General features: G+C 59.9%; 1 protein-coding gene across 3 annotated transcripts in view; it reads left to right on the top strand.

Moving 5' to 3' along the window:
- The first annotated feature begins 29 nt into the window (after positions 1 to 29).
- BAHCC1 (BAH domain and coiled-coil containing 1) overlaps positions 30 to 17,802 on the top strand; it is a 56,010-nt gene continuing 38,237 nt past the window's right edge. For all 3 annotated transcript variants that reach the window (XM_029211889.1, XM_029211888.1, XM_029211887.1), the window contains exon 1: positions 30 to 207. In XM_029211889.1, the coding sequence (XP_029067722.1) occupies positions 30 to 207 (178 nt within the window). The remainder of the gene's footprint in view (positions 208 to 17,802) is intronic.

Here is a 17,802-nt window from a genome sequence, read left to right as displayed (position 1 = left end):
CGGGGCCGGGGCCGGGGCCGGGGCCCGGCATGGATGGCCGCGACTTCGCAGCGCCGCCGCATCTGCTGTCGGACCGCGGGAGCCTGGGCCACCGCAGCGCCGCCGCTGCCGCGCGCCTCGCCCCGGCCGGGCCCGCTGCGCAGCCCCCGGCGCACTTCCAGCCCGGAAAGTACTTCCCGTCGCCGCTGCCCATGGCTTCGCACACAGGTCAGTGCCGGCCGGGTGGGCGCGGGAGAGGAGGCCCTGCCGCGAGGTGGGCACAGTCGAGGGTCGTACGGGAGATTGCCCCTCCTCTCCTTGGAGCATTTGCGGAGAAGCCTTCGGTTTCATTTCCCTGCTCCGGCACCGGTGGCGGCCCGCGCATCCTACGGGCGCCCCGAGCCGGATCATCGCGGTTTAGAGCGGCCTTCCCCAGGGTCCCCCAGTGTCTCGGAGGGGCAGCCTCGGAGCCGGCTAAAAATAAAGCCTTTCCCCTCCTGCCACCCTCCCCCACCCCTTCCTGCAAAAGAACTAAATTCCGCGGAAACCTCATTTCTGCATTCTGCATTCTGCATTCACATCCTTAAAACATTCCGGGGCTGGGACAACGAGGCACATTCTGCGGGAACAAAACGGCCGTTGTGAAGGTGTGGGGGGGGTGCCGCGGCCTCTCGGATTAGGGCGGTGTGTGCGCGGGGTGAGCGTTAATAGGGACTGCTGGTGTAAGACGAGCAAATCCTGTTTCTATATAAAGCCTTGAAGTGTCAGGGCGAGAATGGGTTTGCAGGGGATGCATTTGCTTTAACAAGTGCCTCTGGTATCCTGCTAAAGCCGGACAAAGCGTGGCCAGATCGCGGCCCAGCCCCGCGGCCTGCGCCCTGGGGGAGCGCAGCGCCGGCGCCGGCTCGGCTGGGGGCGGCGCGGGGGCCGCCGACGGATTTCGGTGCAGGCGAGTTCGCAGCAAATTTGCTCCAGGAGGAGAGAGCTGGGGCCGCCCTGCACTCGGGTCTTCTCCAGTTCTCTCCCGGAGAGAGCTGTTCCTTGGCAGAGCTGACCCAGGCCTCCAGAGCAGTCCCCGTCTCGGGTGACTTTGATATTACTGTCGAGCCAGGTCAGAAGAGAAGCAGGGCCGGGCAGAGGGTGGCGAAGGGGCCGCGATCTCGCCTGAGACCCTGGAGGTTACTGGCCAGCGCCGGCTGAGTTTGCAGGAAGCTGGAGGGGCTGCGCGTGTGGGGACCCGCTGGTCACCCTGAAAGGTTGGCTTGCTTTTGTTTACAGTTTGTTCTAAACATCAGAAATGTTGTTTGCCGCTTTTTTTGTTGTTGTTAATTTGGCAGTAACAGTTATTGCTAGCTTGATGAACTGTGAATACTAATAAAATTATATCTGCTTTAATGGGATTACAATTAGTGTGTGGATTAAAACGGATGGCAGAGTCAGGCTAAAAGGGAAAATGTCAGAAGGGAGGGCAGTCAGAAAGAAAAACATAAATTACCTAAAAAGAAAAAAAATACGAGAAATTGCTTGATTACTAATGGGCGTTTAGCATTTACAACGTGAGATACGAAAAGTTCGAGCACGCTGGGAGTAGAGGGGCTGGACTCAGCACTCTCCTGGAATCAGACCTTCGCCCGCGTTTCCTGTTCCAGTGCAAGCCTTCTGCAAGGCTGCTTTTTTTCTCTTCCTTGCTCTTCCTTCTTCCTCTCCTTTGCTTTTTTCTCTTATAGATTTATAACTCAAAAAAGCGAAAGCACTTGCTTGCCTGGGCAATTGGTGATTTTAAATATCTGTCCTTGCTGTTCCTGTGGTTGCCTCTCCTGCCCCTGCATTGGAGATGCTGCCGGCCCAGCTCGGCCCACACTGGGGGGTTGAGGCTGGGGACTTGTGGTGGCAGCAGGGACAGTGCTACAGTTTCCCTAGCCCCTTCTGGCTGCACACACACACACACACACACACACACACACACACACCCCGCATATGCCATACCCTCTAGCCTGGAGGGTACAGAAACCGGTCCAGAAGGGCCCCCGACACCAAGGCTCTCCCAGTAGTACACAGACAGGCTGGGGCTGTGCCCCCCATGGGGTGGGGCAGGGCCAGACCAGATTCCCCGTCAGTTCAGGTCACTGCTGTCTCCCTCGTCCCCATTCAACAGCCCACGGCCCTCCCCAGGTCCTGGTCAGCCGCCATTTCCCCTTTCTGTTCTTATATCCAGATGCCGGCACCACCAAGTCAGGTGGGAGCGTGGTCTGGGTGGCCCAAACCATTGTCTTGCTCATTCCAAGTTTGACCACGTGGTTCTTGGATCATAGGCCATGGAGGGTTTGGAGAAATTGGGTGGGTGCTGGCTTGGTCTGTGTCCTTGACCCAGACCCTACCCACCTCCCCCATATGCAGGGTGCTCTAGGGGGCGCTGGAGGTCCCCAGGGCACCCTGGGGGGGGGGGAGCTGGAGGGCCACGTGTCCCCTGCTCCTGGAGGCTGTTTGCACCTCCCGGGGGACCAAAGAGACCTATTGTGCTTGGAGATGTTCAACCCATTTGTGACGGGAAGGCTGGCCTACAGGGCGTCCAGCTAGAAACATCTGCCGCTGAAAGCCTTTTGAAATTGCTGAAAGCCAGTATCTTGTATTGGTTTTAAAATATAGCTACATCAGTTTTTTTTAAAAGGAATTATACCCCAGACTACTTTGCTTTGGTCTGTGCCTGTATATGATCTAGTTTAAAAAGAAAAAGGTATAATTAAGTTAAAATTTTTTTTGCATCTCTTGTATGGATTTCAAAATGGCCAGTTTGGCAGACTTTCTTCCCATTTTCGCGGATGGCCTCAGGTCCACAGGCCACGGCTGCAGCAGCCCATCCCGCCCCTCCCTGCACTGACTGCACTGCTGAAAGGAAAATTGCTCCGAGCTTCTTCCTATTTGTCCGGCTCTAACACGGGAGTAAGATCCAGCCACCAGAGATTGAGTCCCTGGCTTCTGAGGATTGCTCGTCCCTGGCACAGACACACGGCCTGGCCAAGGGTCTCCCTCCCTGCCCTCCGCCAGTGCTGCCCTTCCTCGTCCCCACCCAGTGCTTTCAAAATGTCAGCTTGAGGGACCCCGATGGGATGTTGGGCTCCAGGGCTTCTTTCATTGTTTTTCTAAAACTGAAAGTGCCCATAGCTTTATCATCGGGCTGAAGGGTTTTATGGTAAAGTGCTGTTCCAGTAACCTTGTCACCAAAAGGTGTAATTAGAATGTTTGGAATCGTTATTTTTAGTGCAGTGTTAGATTTTGTCTCTAATACAGATGGTCCGGAGGCAAAGCTGTGAAATCTAGGGGGGAAAAAAGGAAAATCAACAACGCACCAACCCAAGATTTTTCATCAGCGCTACTGCCTGGAGCGATTGGGGATCGCGCCTCTCCTCCGAGCGCGTTTAGTAGGAGGCAGCCCGGCCTGGGAGAAGCCCAGTCCCCGCCCCCTCTTCTAGCCGGTCAGCTCCTGCCCTCCATCCTTCTCTGTACGTCCCCCTCAGGGCTGAACCTTCGAGAATCACCGGGTCTCCACCCGAGGAAGGCGGAGGAGCCGATCAAGTCTTGGTTTCAGCAATGTGACAGCGGGTGGGTTCTCCTCTCCGCCCCTTCTCCCGGCTTCTTTGGGGTGTAAATGGCCGGGCCTGGAAGCCAGGTGCCCTGGGCCTGCGGTTGTTGGGAGTAAACAGGACGGCACGTTCCTTCTGGTGGGAGAACCACAAACTTCTCTCCTGCTAACAGTGCTTCTGATTGCCAATCTCAAAAAAAAAAAAGGAAAAGAAAAGAAAAATACAGAGGAAAAAAAGATAATTTCCGGGTGTAAAAAGACCCCATCAAAGGGTCCCCCTCCCTCCTCATGGGATATTTTTTTGTAAAGGAAAAAAAATACATTTTCGTAAATACCTCATTAACTCAGTGACACGGTGGAGTGTTTCTGCAACAGTTACCAACATTAAGTAGGTGTGAAAAGAGTTACTTTCCGAAGACTCTACCCATCCTGCTCTGTAAGTGACAGAAGCAGACATCAAAGCCAAGGCTGCCCTGCGGAGCCAGGAATCCAGTGGCCTCGTGGATCGGCCAGGCTGTGGCCGCCTCGCCCACCCCAGTGAAGCCATTTTTGGAATGTGGGTTTTTTCTCAGTGGGGCTTGTACTGCCCCCATGTCTGATTTTTCCTACAAGGATATTCCTATAGGAATATCCAGGTCACGTGAGCACTAAGGCAAATTAGCCAGCAAGGCAGGGAGCAGCCTTGTGCCATCCCTCATCACCCCCAAACGCTCCCGTGTATTCTTAGAAATCTCCCTCGTCTGCTGTGAGACTGGGTTCAACAGCCCGCACAGACAGGACAAAACGCACAGGAGGCTGTTAGAATAACATGGAGGGAGCTAAAAATACCCCTCAGAAACACACATAAAAAAGCCAAATCCAACAACAGAACGAGCTAAAAATATTCCAGGCTTTGGCAAAGAGCACAGAGTTAAATAAATTATACAAGAGCCATTCATGGGAGCAAGTTGACTTTCTCTCTTACGGGAACTTGGTTCAAGCTAATAAAAATAATAATTTACTGGCCACTGAGCTTTGCTTGAGTTTAGATTTAATTGGTGGGGCTTCTGGCGTTTGTCACTTCTTGACGATTAGTGGGCTTGCCCTGGCCTGGGGTAGGGTGGGGATGGGGTGCTGAGTCTGGGTCCCTGGAAGCAGGGCAGTGGCTCTCCCCACCAACCCGAGGAGCACGGCCTGGGTGCAAGGGCAGGATGCCCAGGAGGCCAGAGGAGGGAGGCTGCAGGGGAGTGGTCAGGGAAGGCAGAAAAGAGGACAGGCAAGGCGCCGCTATTTTAATTTGATAAATGATCGTATACCTTTAAGAGTGTGTTTTAACAATCAAGATACACTCCAGCAAGTTGATAGGATGTTCGCTGTCAACTTACATATGTCATCAGCGGGGGCTGTGAGCATAAATAATGTGCGAGAGTGTGCGGGATGCGCTACAGCCTCTCCAGGAGCCCGGCAGGTAGCACCCTTGTCTCTCGTGCTGTCTGGGGGCAGCTGCCAGAGGAGGATAGGAGTCGGGGCACTTCAGGCAGGGTTTTTTTCCCTCTGGGGAGTTCCCAGGTCTTCCCACCAAAATAAGAGCTCCAGATGGCTTGCTCAGAGAGACCACTGCGGGTATGATCTGAGGCTGGAATCCAGCGTTGGCTGGTATCTTTTCAGGGAGCAGATGTCTTAAGTTCAGCCATTTCCCAGGAATGTCAAACTTCCACCTTGGGATTACAGTCAGGGTAACCTCCTTTGCTCTGTCCTCTTGCTTGCTCTTGATGAGACGCCCCTGGAAATCCCAGCAGGCCCTCCCAACTCCCAAAGGACTACACTTCCCAGAATGCTCCTGGTCTAGCTCCAGGGTCTGAGCCTGGGACCGGAATTCCCAAGCTCAGATAGAGTTCAGCCAGTGCCACTGGGAATGAGTGCTTTCTGGGCGGAAGGGGGCCTTGGTTGCCACCTCCAGTAACCCCTTGCCCTTCCTCCTGAAAGAGGCCTCTGGGCCCTGCCTGGCTTCCTCCCTACCATAAATATCTGAATATAGGCCCCAAAAGATGGGAGCTGCCCCTCTGCCCCAGGGGCACCCTGTGCAGAGGGCAGCTGCCTTTATTGGCGTGGCCAGAGTCCCAGGGGGATTCCCACCATATGCCCTGATCCCAGCCCATTGCACATGGCCTTCTCAGAGGGGCCCTGGTCACACTGGCAAAGGGTCAGCTTGGAAGGGACGTGGGGACTCCACCTGGGTGGCATCAGGGCATCTCTGCCTAGAGAGTCCCATGAGAAAACCCTGCACAGACTTTGGGGCGGCGCCCCACTCCCCAGCCTCCCACTGACAGGCGGCAGTAAACCCTATCAATGCCGTATTGACCAGCATCCACCCTGGATGACTTCTGATGAATAGAAACCATCCCCCCAGGACGGGGGTGCTGCCTTAGCCCCTCTGGAAGGAAGGCCTAGCCCATCATCACCCATCCAGAGAAAGTTCTCACTCCTGCCGCTCCCGACAGCCTCCTGGAGAGGTGGGCACCCCTTGGGAAAGGCCCTCGTCGGAGGTCTTTGCTGGGACTTGCGCCACAGCTCTCGAGCTGAGGCCGACCTCAGGGCTTTGGGGTGCAGCATGTGCCCTGTCTGTTTGGCAGTAGGTGACTTGCACTGCAGGGCTTCCTCCTGCCTTGCCCGCCAGGGGATGGCTCCCCGGGGTTCCCCTGTCCCCATTAACCTCTGGGACCTCCTTTCTCCCACCAAAGACTCCAGATTAAAAGCAAACAACAAAATTACAACCAGCATGCACTGTCTAGAACATGTCCCCAAAGCCCCGGGCCACGCCAAGGAAGGTTCGGGTTTTGCAGCCCACACTCCAAGACTGCTGCTCCGTCTCGGCTTTGACGCCCTGCCCGATGACGTTTTTATGGGATAATATACCATTTAGATCATGCAGGCCTATTTGTCAGTGGGCCGCCCCTGTTTGTTGTAATATATAATATTACTGCCTCCTGTGGCCCTGCCAGCAGCTGCCACTGGAGGACGGGGACCGGTTGGTGGGAACTGGGTGTGGGCTTAGAGGAGGCAGGGGGGCGCCGGGTGGGGGTTGCCCCCTCCCCGCTTATGGGATTGGTGTGCGTTTGCAGCAGGCTGCGGGCCTGGCGGAGAGGCATCCAGTGCCCAAGCTGGGAGCCAGCCGGGCTGGCATCTGAGGGCTGCTGCAGCTGTCCAGACGATTAGGTTCCAGATTGGATCAGCCAGGAAGCTTTTTTTTTTTTTCTTTCTGACCTAGGGTGGGGGAGCGGGAGGAGGGAATGAACAGGTGGGTTGGGTTCCCTGCCCCCTCTCCCCTCCCCCAGGGCCCCCAACAAAGAGTCCAGTGTTTTTAGATCCAAAGACGTTTGAGGCTGGGGAAGGGGGGACCCACTGTGTGCCTGGAACCGGAAGGAAAGTTAAAGCAGCCCTGCTTCATCTAAGTATAGGAACTTGGTTTCCTCTAGAAATTACCAGAAATGCAGGGGAGGGGCAGGGGATAGGTGTGCTGCTGAGAGAGGCCTCTGAGCAGTAGGCTGGGGTCCCCAAGGGTGGCCTGGGGTGGTGTCTTCTTGGGGAACCTCGCCGAGTAAGAGAGACTCATCGGCCACATTTTAGTGGTGGTTTAATAACTAAACCGCGCTCTGCCATCTTCTTGGGAAAAGGCAGTCTTGGCTGGATCCCTTTGCTCCTCCTTCAGGGAAGCCAGAGCCTTTCTTCCCTGGGACTTCCTTCTGAAGGCAACTCTGGGGAGGGCACCATGGCCCCATCATCACAGAGCCAGACCAGGCAGGGCCCCCCACCATCAAGGCAGGCATGCTGGGAGCACAGCTGGATGGGGGTGAAAAGAAGGCAGTTTGGGAACAACCAAGGGGCGGAACCCAGGGTGGGGACGCGGTGGAGGTGTAAGGAAGGGGCTGCACTCCCAGGCCGCTGTCCACCAGCATCTCACGAGCATCTCACAGCACCCTGTGGCAGGCTCCGTCTCAGCACAGGCATTGCTGCCTGGCTCAGCCCGTGTCCCCTTTGGGGGCAGAGGCACAGACCTACCCTGCAGACCCCAATGTCCCCACAGGCCCTCCAGGGCATTAACTGGCTGAGCTCACATGAGCCCACGGTGAATGGACACACGTCACACCTGCTCACGTGTGCTCACACCCCCAGGCATGTCCTTACACCCACACCTGCTCACACTCATGCAGACACTTGCTCACGGACACTCACAACTGGCCTTCAAGGAGTCACATCCCAGTTGGCCCCTGGGAGAGCCAGCCCGCCCCGCAGTCGGAATGTGCGTTCTGATCTGTCTCCAGTTCCCGCCACCTGCTCCATCCTTCAGCTTCTGGCCACCTGCTGGGGATGGAGCCTGCAGGTCCCCAGTGACCCTCGGTGGCAGACTGAGGGCCTGACATGCAGAGCTTGGTGCTGGTGAGCTGCCCACCCCTGCTTCAGCCCCCTTCTTCACTGTGTCACTGGTTTCTGCTGAACTGGAGCTGGTCCTTTCCCAGCACCCGCCCCAGGCTTCTGCTTCGAATGAAGCTATCCCCACGTCCAATTCCTCCAGGAGGTGCCGGTCAGCTTCCCTGCTCTGCCTCTGCCTGCAGGTCAGCCCCAAGCCTGTCTGAGCCTTCAGCCCTGCTTCTCCTTCCCTTGGGCCCTCCCTTACCCAAGCCCCCTACACCGTAGGTCAGCTCCCACCTACCACCCTTGTCATATCACTGTCCCCGAAGGTTCCCAACACTCAGCACATGTGCCAAGCCACCCACAGGCTCTGGCCACCTGTACTCCCCTCTTTGCTGCCCCAGGTACCTTCTCTGCTCCCCTTCCCCTGTCCCTCCTGGAGTCTCCCCACCTGGGCAGCCCCTACAGCCACCAGTGCCCAGGCTCCACCCGCATGGTCCGTGACCTCCGGCCCTGACCGCCCTTGGCAGTCTGTCCCCCCAGGCCTTGCAGCACCCCCGCCCTTCTCCACGCGGGGCCATCTTCCCCGTGGGACCCCAGCGTCCTGAGTCTGGGTGTCTGTGCCCTCCATCCCTTGGTTCCCCCAGAGCTGGGCCTGGCCGTTGCTGGCCTCCCTCCCGTGCAGGATGGCTGGGGCCGAGATGGGGTGTGCGTGCCTGTCCACACTTGGGTAAGGCACACACGTGCCTGTGGATACGAAAAGAGCCCTGTTCATTTTTTTTCTCCTGCAATTTTGACCCCACACTGGAAAATCGAGACGATAACCCTCTGGGAGAACCTCACGAGGAAGAGAAGGGCAGGAGACACCGGATTCTGAATTGGCCCTGGTCTCTTCACTAAAAACCAAGATGCCCACCCGACACCCGACCACACATACATGGGGACATTCACGTGGGCAGTATCTCCAGCCTGTGTGGCCACCTCCCAGGGGCCAGGTCAGCGTCTCCTTACCTTCCAGAAGCATCTTCTGTCGTCCGCAGAGGCTCCCAGACTGTGTGCACTCCATTTAAAAGAGGTGTCAGAGCTAAAAAGATTGGCAGAGAGGACAATCCCCTCCTTCTTAGTGTCACACCCAGTGATGGGGTGAGGGGGTGGCAGTGAGAGGTCCACTGGGCAGTGCAGCCCAGCGTCATCCTTGTGGCATGCGGGCTGGCCTCTGGGCGCACGTGTGAGGTTGTGCAGTGGAGAGGGGGACCAGTGGAGATAGAACAAGGCGCAGGATGGGACTGTCCCTGCGGAGACACCGCTACCCCCTCCCCCTGCAGTAAGGGAGGGACCTGGTGGTGCAGGAGCTGGGCACCGGGTGGGACCACTTTCTGCCTGTCCCCTGACTGGCCCCTGCAGGTGACTCCCTCACCGTCAACACGTGTGGTGGGGCACCTACGATAGATTGGAGGACAGAAGCCAGCGGCTTCACCTGGGCCTTAGGGCCTGGTGGGCGAGGGGGGACAGACACTGGGGGAGAGCTGCCCGCTCCCCTCCCCTCCCTTCTGTGGTGGCTGTGTGGGTGGCTGCATAGGCAGGGGCTGGGGTGGGGGGGACAACCAACAAAAGGGAAATGAGGGCACAGGAGAGATGAGGGAGCAGGGCTGTGGCCCCTCGCTGTCTGCTCCATCTCCATCCCGGGCAGTCAGGCATGGCAGCGAGGGGCTGCAGGCACTGGAGCATTGTGTTGCCAGGTGGGGCCCGCTCGCTGCACCACTCTGCTTTCCAGCATTTACACACCAGGAGGCTTAGGAGCTGCTCCTGGTTTGGGCCCCAGTGCCCAGTCTGGGAGGAGTGCGTGGCTGCCCGGGGCTGGGGGCAGCTAGTGGCACACCCCTGCCTGCACACCTCGTGGCGGCTCTTTCCCACAAGCCCCGACTCTCCAGATCCTGGTCGCTTCTCTTCCCATCACTCCCTATAGGGTCCTGGCGGCCGGCAGGTGGGGATTCAGGACCCAGTATTGGACATGGACGTGGGGAGGGCAGCACCGGGGCTCCCGCCCGCCTCCTGGCCTCAGCAGCACCGTGCAGAAGGGTGCCAGCAGATCCCTCTGTGCCTGGCCTGTGTGCACAGCCTGTCTCACCCTACACAGGATGCAGGGGAAGGAGCCGGACCTGTGGTCCCCCAGGACTTGCCTGTTTACCTGGTGAGGCGGCTGCCCTGTCCAACTGGCCTTCCACAGGCCTGGCCAGCAGGTCACTTGAGGGCAGTTTGCCTGAAGCCAGTCCCCTTTTTGAGACATTTTGCATCCCTTTGGGTCTCCTAAAAATAAGCTTTTAATTTGTTTTAAATTAATATTAAAATTAAATCTAAATTAAATTGCAATGCATCTTTAGGCGAACTCTTAAAAAGCCCTTAACGAGTATGAATACAGATAAAATCAAGAAAAGTTGGGAAGGTGCACACGAGCAGCGTCATCTTTCCACCTGTCAAACATCTGCTGCAAGATACAGGCCAGTGAGACGGCCCCAAGCGGCTGCGCACGGTAGTGTGGGTCACCAAGAGGTCCGAGGGCCATTGTTGGAAGCCAGGGTGCCCGGGCAGCCTGCGACTTCCTCGGATTCCAGGGTGAGGGTGAGTGACCCTGCACACTGCAGCCACTCAGTAACTGTTTGTCTAACGAGTGAGCTGGGTTAGAATTTCATTCTCTGGACGGAGCTCAGGGCCCAGTCTGTGGCTTGGGTGACAAGGACGTTTGTGCTGTCCGGTCTGGGCAGCAGTCTCTCCCGATGTTCCCACGCCAGCTGCCTGCCCTGGTGAGGTCAGCAGGTGCCCCGGGCTTACCTGGGCACTCCTCCTGGACTGCCTGGAGCTGATGGAGGTTCAGGGCAGCCCCACCAGGCCCTGGCTCCCGAGAGCCGCTGGACCAGGTGGCCGGAGGGCATGGTGCATCTTGAGGTCTCTAGGCTGTGTGGGGGGCACCCTTTGGAGACCTCCTTCCACCCGGGCAGCCCAGCGCAGAGCCCCCTCCCCTGGTCTGGCAGCAGAGCCTTTCCCACACACGACACTTGGTCGGAGCCCAGCATGTGAATCGGGCGAGGGGTCAGTCCTCAGGCTCAGGGCTGAGTCCCCTGCTGCCCCCTGGTCCTGAGGCAGGTGGGGTCCAGGTGGAGGCTCAGCAAGGCCACGTGCTTGCTCTGTGGTCACATCGGGAGCCACCCAGGAGCACAGGCTTCTGGGCTGGAGGTCCAAGGCTGGTTCTCTGCCTGAGCCCCCCGCCCCTGGCATGGGGTGGGGCTGGGGGAGCACAGGGCTGGGTGCCCCAGGCTGTGGGTGAGCTGCACGGGGCAGGGGTCTTCTCTCCGTTGGGAGCTCTTGCTGGGCCGCCCCGAGGCTGGTTCCCCGCTGGCTCCCCTGGGCTGGCTGGCACTCCATCCCCATTTGGGACCCCCAGACCAGTGGGGTGCACTTCACCCCAGAAACAGCTCTCCTTGCCCTGTTCACTTCAAGAGTTCCCAGAAACACCGTAGTTTTACGTCAGAGAATTGAGGTTTTCTCCCTACTTATACTCACCGTCTTTAGAAATTAAAATATTTTCTCTCCGTTCTTTGAAGGAAGTGGGGTGGTTTGTCAAAGCAGCGCTGTTAGAAGAAACTACAAGGATACAGAGCCCTGGGTGCATCCTGCCCCCACCCCATCTCCCTTCTTATGGGGGTGTAGCGCTGCCCCCAGGAGCACACTGTGGGGGATCCCTCCTCCCCAGCAGGCTGCCCCCCAAATGCTCCTCCCACCAGGAGCCGTGGGCAGCCCCGGTGCCAGGCCTTTCCCTGCTTCTGGTCAGACATTAGAGTCGGGTTGGGAGGGCAGGTCTGCTGAGAGCCTCAGAAGGCAGGGATGGGGTGCAGAGGGTGGCCTGTCAGAAATTCCAGAATGTGGGCTCCCTGGAGGGCTCTGCCAGGAGAAGCACAGGGCACCCCCCCATCTGCTGGGAATGAACTGGGAGTGTTGGGTGCCCTCTTCCCCTGCCTACCCACAGCTGAGAAGGAGGCGTGTTCAGACCAGCTCGAGGTGCTGGGTGCCTGGGTCCAGGGGATGGGGTGCAGGAGAGCGGGGTGGGCACCTCCGACCCTGTGCAGATGGGCTCTCCCTCTGAGGGGACCGGTGGGGCTAGGGCGTGAGTGTGCACCCTGATGTCTACACTGGACTGCAGCCGCTAGGGCAGCTGCTTTAGTTCAAGATGGTGGGAAGGGAAGCTTGCCTTGGCTGAGGATACTCCTCCAGCTGGTGGGGTTTGGAGGGGGTGGCGCCGACCAGCCCTGGTCACCTCCCTGCGCCCCCCCGCCCCCCGCCTGTTTGCTGGCCTTCAGGGGCGTCCTGGAGGGGGAGTGCTGGTCATTCGCCGGGGAGGGTGTGAGAGGGAAGGGAGGCGGAGACCCCAGAAGGTGTGAAGAATAGGAGGGGGTGGGGGGCAGCCTTCTGAGTCACTCTGGCCAGAGTCCAAGGCGGCCCTGGTGGGGAGTGTTGGCCACCCCGCACTCCCCGCCTAGCCAAAAGGCTAAATTTACCCTTTTAATAAGAACCAGACTTATATCCGGTTTTCCTTTTCTTTTATTAGTTCTGGGCTGTTGGTGGTTGGGCCCGTCCCCTGTCATCATTGCCTCTATATTTGTGGGCCTGGTGGCTCAACAACCACAGAGTTTTCCTATTATGGCCTGTGAGACACTGCCTTTGGGCCAACCGGGTCTTCTAGAAGGTTCTGCTGGACCAGCAGAGAGGGGCTTCCCCTGTGACACACTCATGTTTCTGGACGGGCACCCCTCACCGGGGCTGCCCCTGCGTCCCACGGCTGGGCTGGCGGAGGCTCGCGTTCTGCTCCCACTGCTGCCGCCCCACGCCCCTCCCCCACCAGCACCCCCTCTCCCACGGCTGCAGCTGTCTCTCTCTGCCTCCAGCCTCCTCCTTCTCTTCTGTCCTTCCTTCCTCCCCGTGCCTGTCTCGGCCTCCTCTTCTTGTCCCTCTGTCTTCTCGGGGCTGTGGATGGCAGCTGGGGTCATTGGGTGGCATCCTCAGGGATTCTGGGACTGTGGCAGCAGGGGGTGGCTTGAAGCAGGGCAGGCTCCGTGTCCGGTGAGACCAAGTGAGTGAGGGGGGTCAGACAGGCCGACATCTGGGGGCCACCGGTTTGTGGCTGGAGGGGACTACCCCAGATCCCAATAATTTCTGTGTCCTGGAGAGCCTGCCTGGTGAGGCTGGACCTGCCCGGAGCGGGTCCCAGATCGGAGGGGGCTTCTGAGCTGCTTCTCCACCACAGAGGAGTCGGGCTGTCTGTGGGGAGATGGCCCCAGCCACGTGACCTGCCAACTGCCCCCAGAATCCACACAACCGCTGGACCCACTTTCAGGTCCAGGTGGCTGGGGGCTGAGCAGCTGGGCTGGGGAGGGGGCCGACTCCCAGGCAGGAGGGGGTTGGGGGTCTTGGTGCTGCAGCTTGGCACAGGCTTGAGACTAGAGTTCCCCTTCCACCGTGAGTAAGCTGGATGTGCCCCCCAGGGTGGAGAAGGAGGGGGGGGTAGCGTCCTGTTGTTTCTCGCCTGCCACCACAGGCATCAGACAGAATTAAAGGCCAGGAGCCTTTTTCAGAGTCTGGGCCAGGAAGGAGACCGGTTTGGTGGCAGCGTGACCCTGGGAAGCAGCATCCCTCAGGGCCGGCCCAGCCCGTGTGTGACTCCCTCACACAAGAACAAGTCACCACCTTGCGCACACTTGGAGCCAGGCGTGCACACCCACGTCCAGAGTGCACCCTCGGAGCCTCTGCCCCAGACCCGCATGCACATCTGTGCCTGTGTGCACGGCCATTGCCCACACGCACACTCAGCCATGCACACACACCCAGACACACCCTGAGTGCCCACACATAGTCCCTTCGCTGCCTCTGTGCCCCTGTGCACAGACACACACACAGGCACACACAGTATCTCATGCCTGGGCCACTGGTGGGTTCCAGCCCAGCAGGGAGTGTCCCTGGTGGCATCAGGAATTGAGCTTGCAAACTCGTGTACACCTAGAGTGGGTCTGGTGGCCGGTGGTGTGGTGCAGCCTCTGTGGCCCCTGCTGTGGCCACTTTGGGTTTCCTGTGGGGCAGTCCAAAGCGGCCCCTCCCACCAGGGCCTGGTATCCCCATCCCTGTCCCCCTCCCCCCATTCTGCTCCTGGGTGGTCAGACAGATGGACACCCACCTGCCTTTGAGCAGGCTGGACTGAAGCTTCTCCACCCCCATCCACGCGCGGACACCCAGGGTGGACATCCTCCCTCCCCTTCCCTCTCCTGGAATGAGAGGAATGTGGGCCGGGTCCACACAGTGGGCTGTTATCCTTCCTGCCTCCTCTTCTCCAGTCCGCTCCCTCTGGAGCCTGGCCCAGCACTGGAGGGGCACTTTGGCCTCCTAGGCAGGCCGCCCCTGGTGTCCTGAGGGAGACCCAGGGATGGCCTCAGGGGAGCTGGGTGTCCCCATGCCCAGGCAGGCTCTGCAGGGGGCTGGAGGCCGTGGGGAGCCTGAGCAGGTGTGAGCAGGAGGGCGGGAGCTGTTTCGAGCGGAGGGTGCAGCCGCCAGACACAGAGCTGGGGAGCCCGGTGCCAGCAGCCTGTCAGCTGGGCCTCCAGAAGCATCAGGAGAGCCTGGGAAGGGGCTTGCTTCTCAGCAGCGGCCACCAGCCGTCGCAACGAGGCCCTTTTTGTTTTTTACAACCCGTTTCACCATTTCCAGAAAAGGTAGCTCACTTAAGTCAAAACAAATGCTCGTTTTGCTGTAGCTCTGCGCTCCCGCTCGCTCTCCTCAGCTCTCCGAGGCCCTTCTCTGTCCCTCTGTCAGCCTGGCATGAAGGTGGAGGCTGGAGGGAGAGGGGGTGAGCAGGCACAGTGCGCACCTGGCTGTCCAGGGCTCTGGGCCTGGCCTCTGGTGTGCCAGCCCCTCGCGCTCTGGGGGCTTTGCTGCCAGTCAGCCCCTCCCTGGACTGGAGGCTCCCCGGGGTAGCACGTGGGCTCCAAGGCAGGAACACCCTCAGCACCCCTCGGGCCTGCCCAACATCTGTTGACCGTCTTGGCGGCAGCAGGTGGGCCTGGCACGGGTTGACAGAGGAAGGCCCCTCCCCCTGGTTTTGCCTGGGCATGTGCGGTCACCTCTACCACGGCCAGCACATAGAGGCCCTGTGAGCAAAGGCTGGGCTTAGTGGTCAGGGCACTCCCGCCCGGCTCCGTCCAGCTGGGGCAGCTGGGAGGGAAGTAGCCACACAGCCAGGGTCCAGGTACGGCCTGTCTCCCGGTCCAGGTTGTCTGGGCCTTGGAGCGTGGGAAAGGTTGGGCCTCCGGGGGTGGGGCCTGGCCTGAGGAACTGGGCCATGGCAGTGGGTGGGGGGTGTCGACCAGCCCTCCTGGGCATTCTGGCCTCCGGAGTGGTTTTCTCAGCCAGCCCGGCACCCGGGCCAGGCCTCCGTGGTGTCCTAGGCAGAGCTGAGGCAGCGCTGGAGTTGGGGCTGGAGCCCTGTGTCTGGGGCCGCAAACCCTGGATTGGGCCAGCCGGGCAGTGGGGATGGCCAGCTGGGGGCTGGTGCGTAGTACAGAATGGCCTGCCTCACACAGCCTGACACCTCACACAGCATTCGGGTCCCTGTCCCAAGACGATGCTAACCTTGGCCAGATCGCTGTGATGAGAGCCTGCAGAGGATACAGGGCACTGGCCACCGTGACCATGCTCACTGGAGGGGCCAGGGCAGCCTTGGAGTGGACAAGCCTCATCCAAACCCCAGCCCGGGCACTTGGGGCCGTGGGGCCAACACTGATGATGCCCATTCCTTTGTCAGCCCCGTGGTGGGACCGCCACCTGGGATCGCGAAGACCTGAATTGATACAAGGTTCACAAAGCCCTTGCCGTGAGAAGGGCTAGTGCAGATGGTGACAGGATCGGAGCTCCCAGCCCGGGGGCTCTGAGCTGAAAGCCCCTTTGGCCCTCCCTGCTGCTTGGGGCTCCCACTGTCCCCTCCCAGGTTGCTAACCACAGCACTCCGTGGGCAAGGACCTTGCCAAGAGGAAAGAAGCCTCCAGCCCAGTTCCCGGCCAGACTCGGCCGTGCAGCTCCAGCCCTGGCCAGGGCCCAGGCCGCCTCTGCTCAGGCTCTGTCTGGGCCTGGCTACTGGTCGGCGGGCGGGGGCTGGGGAGGTGGCAGCCAGGTCTGCCCACGCCTCTGCTGGCTGGGCACGGTGCCATGGCCAAACTCCTTGGAGGTGGAAGTGACACAGGAGCCCGCACGCTCTGTCTGAGGGTCAGGAGCCAGCTGGGGGGGATGGGGGGACTCTGGGTACCAGCAGTCCCCTCCCCCACACCCACCATGGCAGTGCCCGCCCAGCAAAGCCTGTAGGACTTTGTCTGCTTCCAAACTTCTAGCCCAGGATGGCGGGGGAGAAACGGACCCCTTCAGAGCAAGGCTCATGGAGCCCCATTGTGCAGGGCCCAGGCTGGGGGGCCCGTCAGGGAGTTGTCTTTGCACCTGCCCAGCGTGCATCCCCCAGGGCTGGCCTGCTGGTCAGAGAGTATGAGAGCCCTTGGCAGGACCTGCTGCCGTGGGCTGGGGTTTCCAGAGGAGAGGCCACCTGGGTACCTGCACAGGTCTCCCACCAGGGCGAGTGGGTGAGTGCCCAGAAGGTGGTCCCTGGGACACGTGTGTGGCTCTGCCCCGGGGCAGTGGGGTCTCCCGTGACCTCCGTCTCCTGCCTTGCTGTGTCTGTCGCTTGAACGTCTTCCAGTGAAGACATAAAGACATAATTTTCATGTGACAAGCCTCTTCCGTTTTCAACATGAAAGGAAAAAGGAGGGAAAAGACACCCCAGATAAATGGCCCAGACGGAGGCAGGACACAGGGGGCTGCAAGCTGCCCACGAGGCTGGGAGAGGTGGAGTGGCAGGGGCAGCCCAGAAGGCTCGGAGCAAAGAGGGGCCCTGGAGAGCCCAGAACCGAGGCCAGAGGGCGGGGCTGGAGCGCTGTCCCATTTGCTCACTTACCACACTCTGGGACAGAGGTTCCTTCATTATGGACTCAGGAAGGGCCCCAAGAGGGTCCCCCAAGTTGGGAGACTGGCTGGCATGGGGCAAGGTAGGCACACAGCCGGAAACTCTGCCTGTTACTGGTTTGTCCCCTGCCCCGTAGAGCCGGGACTGGGGCTGGCTGAGCTGCAGCACCCCCCCGCAAATCTCCCATGCAGTGGGAGCCCCTTCTGGGATGGTGTCAAAACAGGCACCCTTGAGAGCCCCCACCCAGGGCCAGGATCGGTCTCCCAGGGGAGGAGGGCATGAAGCCCCATGCCTCCCCCACCCCCACCCCAATTCCAGCTTAGGGGGCCAGTCAGGTCAGACACCCCTCTGGGCCTCAGGCCTGCTTCCTACCTGCCCCTGCCCCAGGTGGGTGGTCCTTGGGGGTGTGGGTGGTGGGTCTGCAGAGGTGGCCTGCTGCCCGTGCAGGGCCCCCAGGTGTGGGAGACCCTGTGAGGGGGCCGCCTCTGAGCCTCGGTTTCCCTGGATCCTCAAACCGGAAGGGCCCTATGGGACGCCAGGCTGCTTCTTCCACCCAGCCTGGGGCCTGCCCACTGCCCCCGCCCACCGTGGTGTGGGAGAACTCAAGGTTCTCAGGCCAAGCTCCTGGAGAAATCCTTTATCCAGACCGACTCCTGGACTCAGTTGCTTCCCACTGTCCCCGGGAAGGGCAGGGCGGAGGGACTTCCCTGGGAGGGTGCGGGGGTGGGAAGGCCTGGGGGACATGGGGTGGGCCCGGGCGAGGCAGGAAGAGGCCTCAGTCATCCCACAGGCATGGCCCTCTGCCTCCAGG

Source organism: Monodon monoceros, unplaced genomic scaffold (genome assembly GCF_005190385.1).
Source record: "Monodon monoceros isolate NGI ecotype Baffin Bay Population unplaced genomic scaffold, NGI_Narwhal_1 Super_Scaffold_9, whole genome shotgun sequence".
NCBI classification, from domain to species: Eukaryota; Metazoa; Chordata; class Mammalia; order Artiodactyla; family Monodontidae; genus Monodon; species Monodon monoceros.
This window is presented reverse-complemented; position numbering and strand designations above follow the sequence as displayed.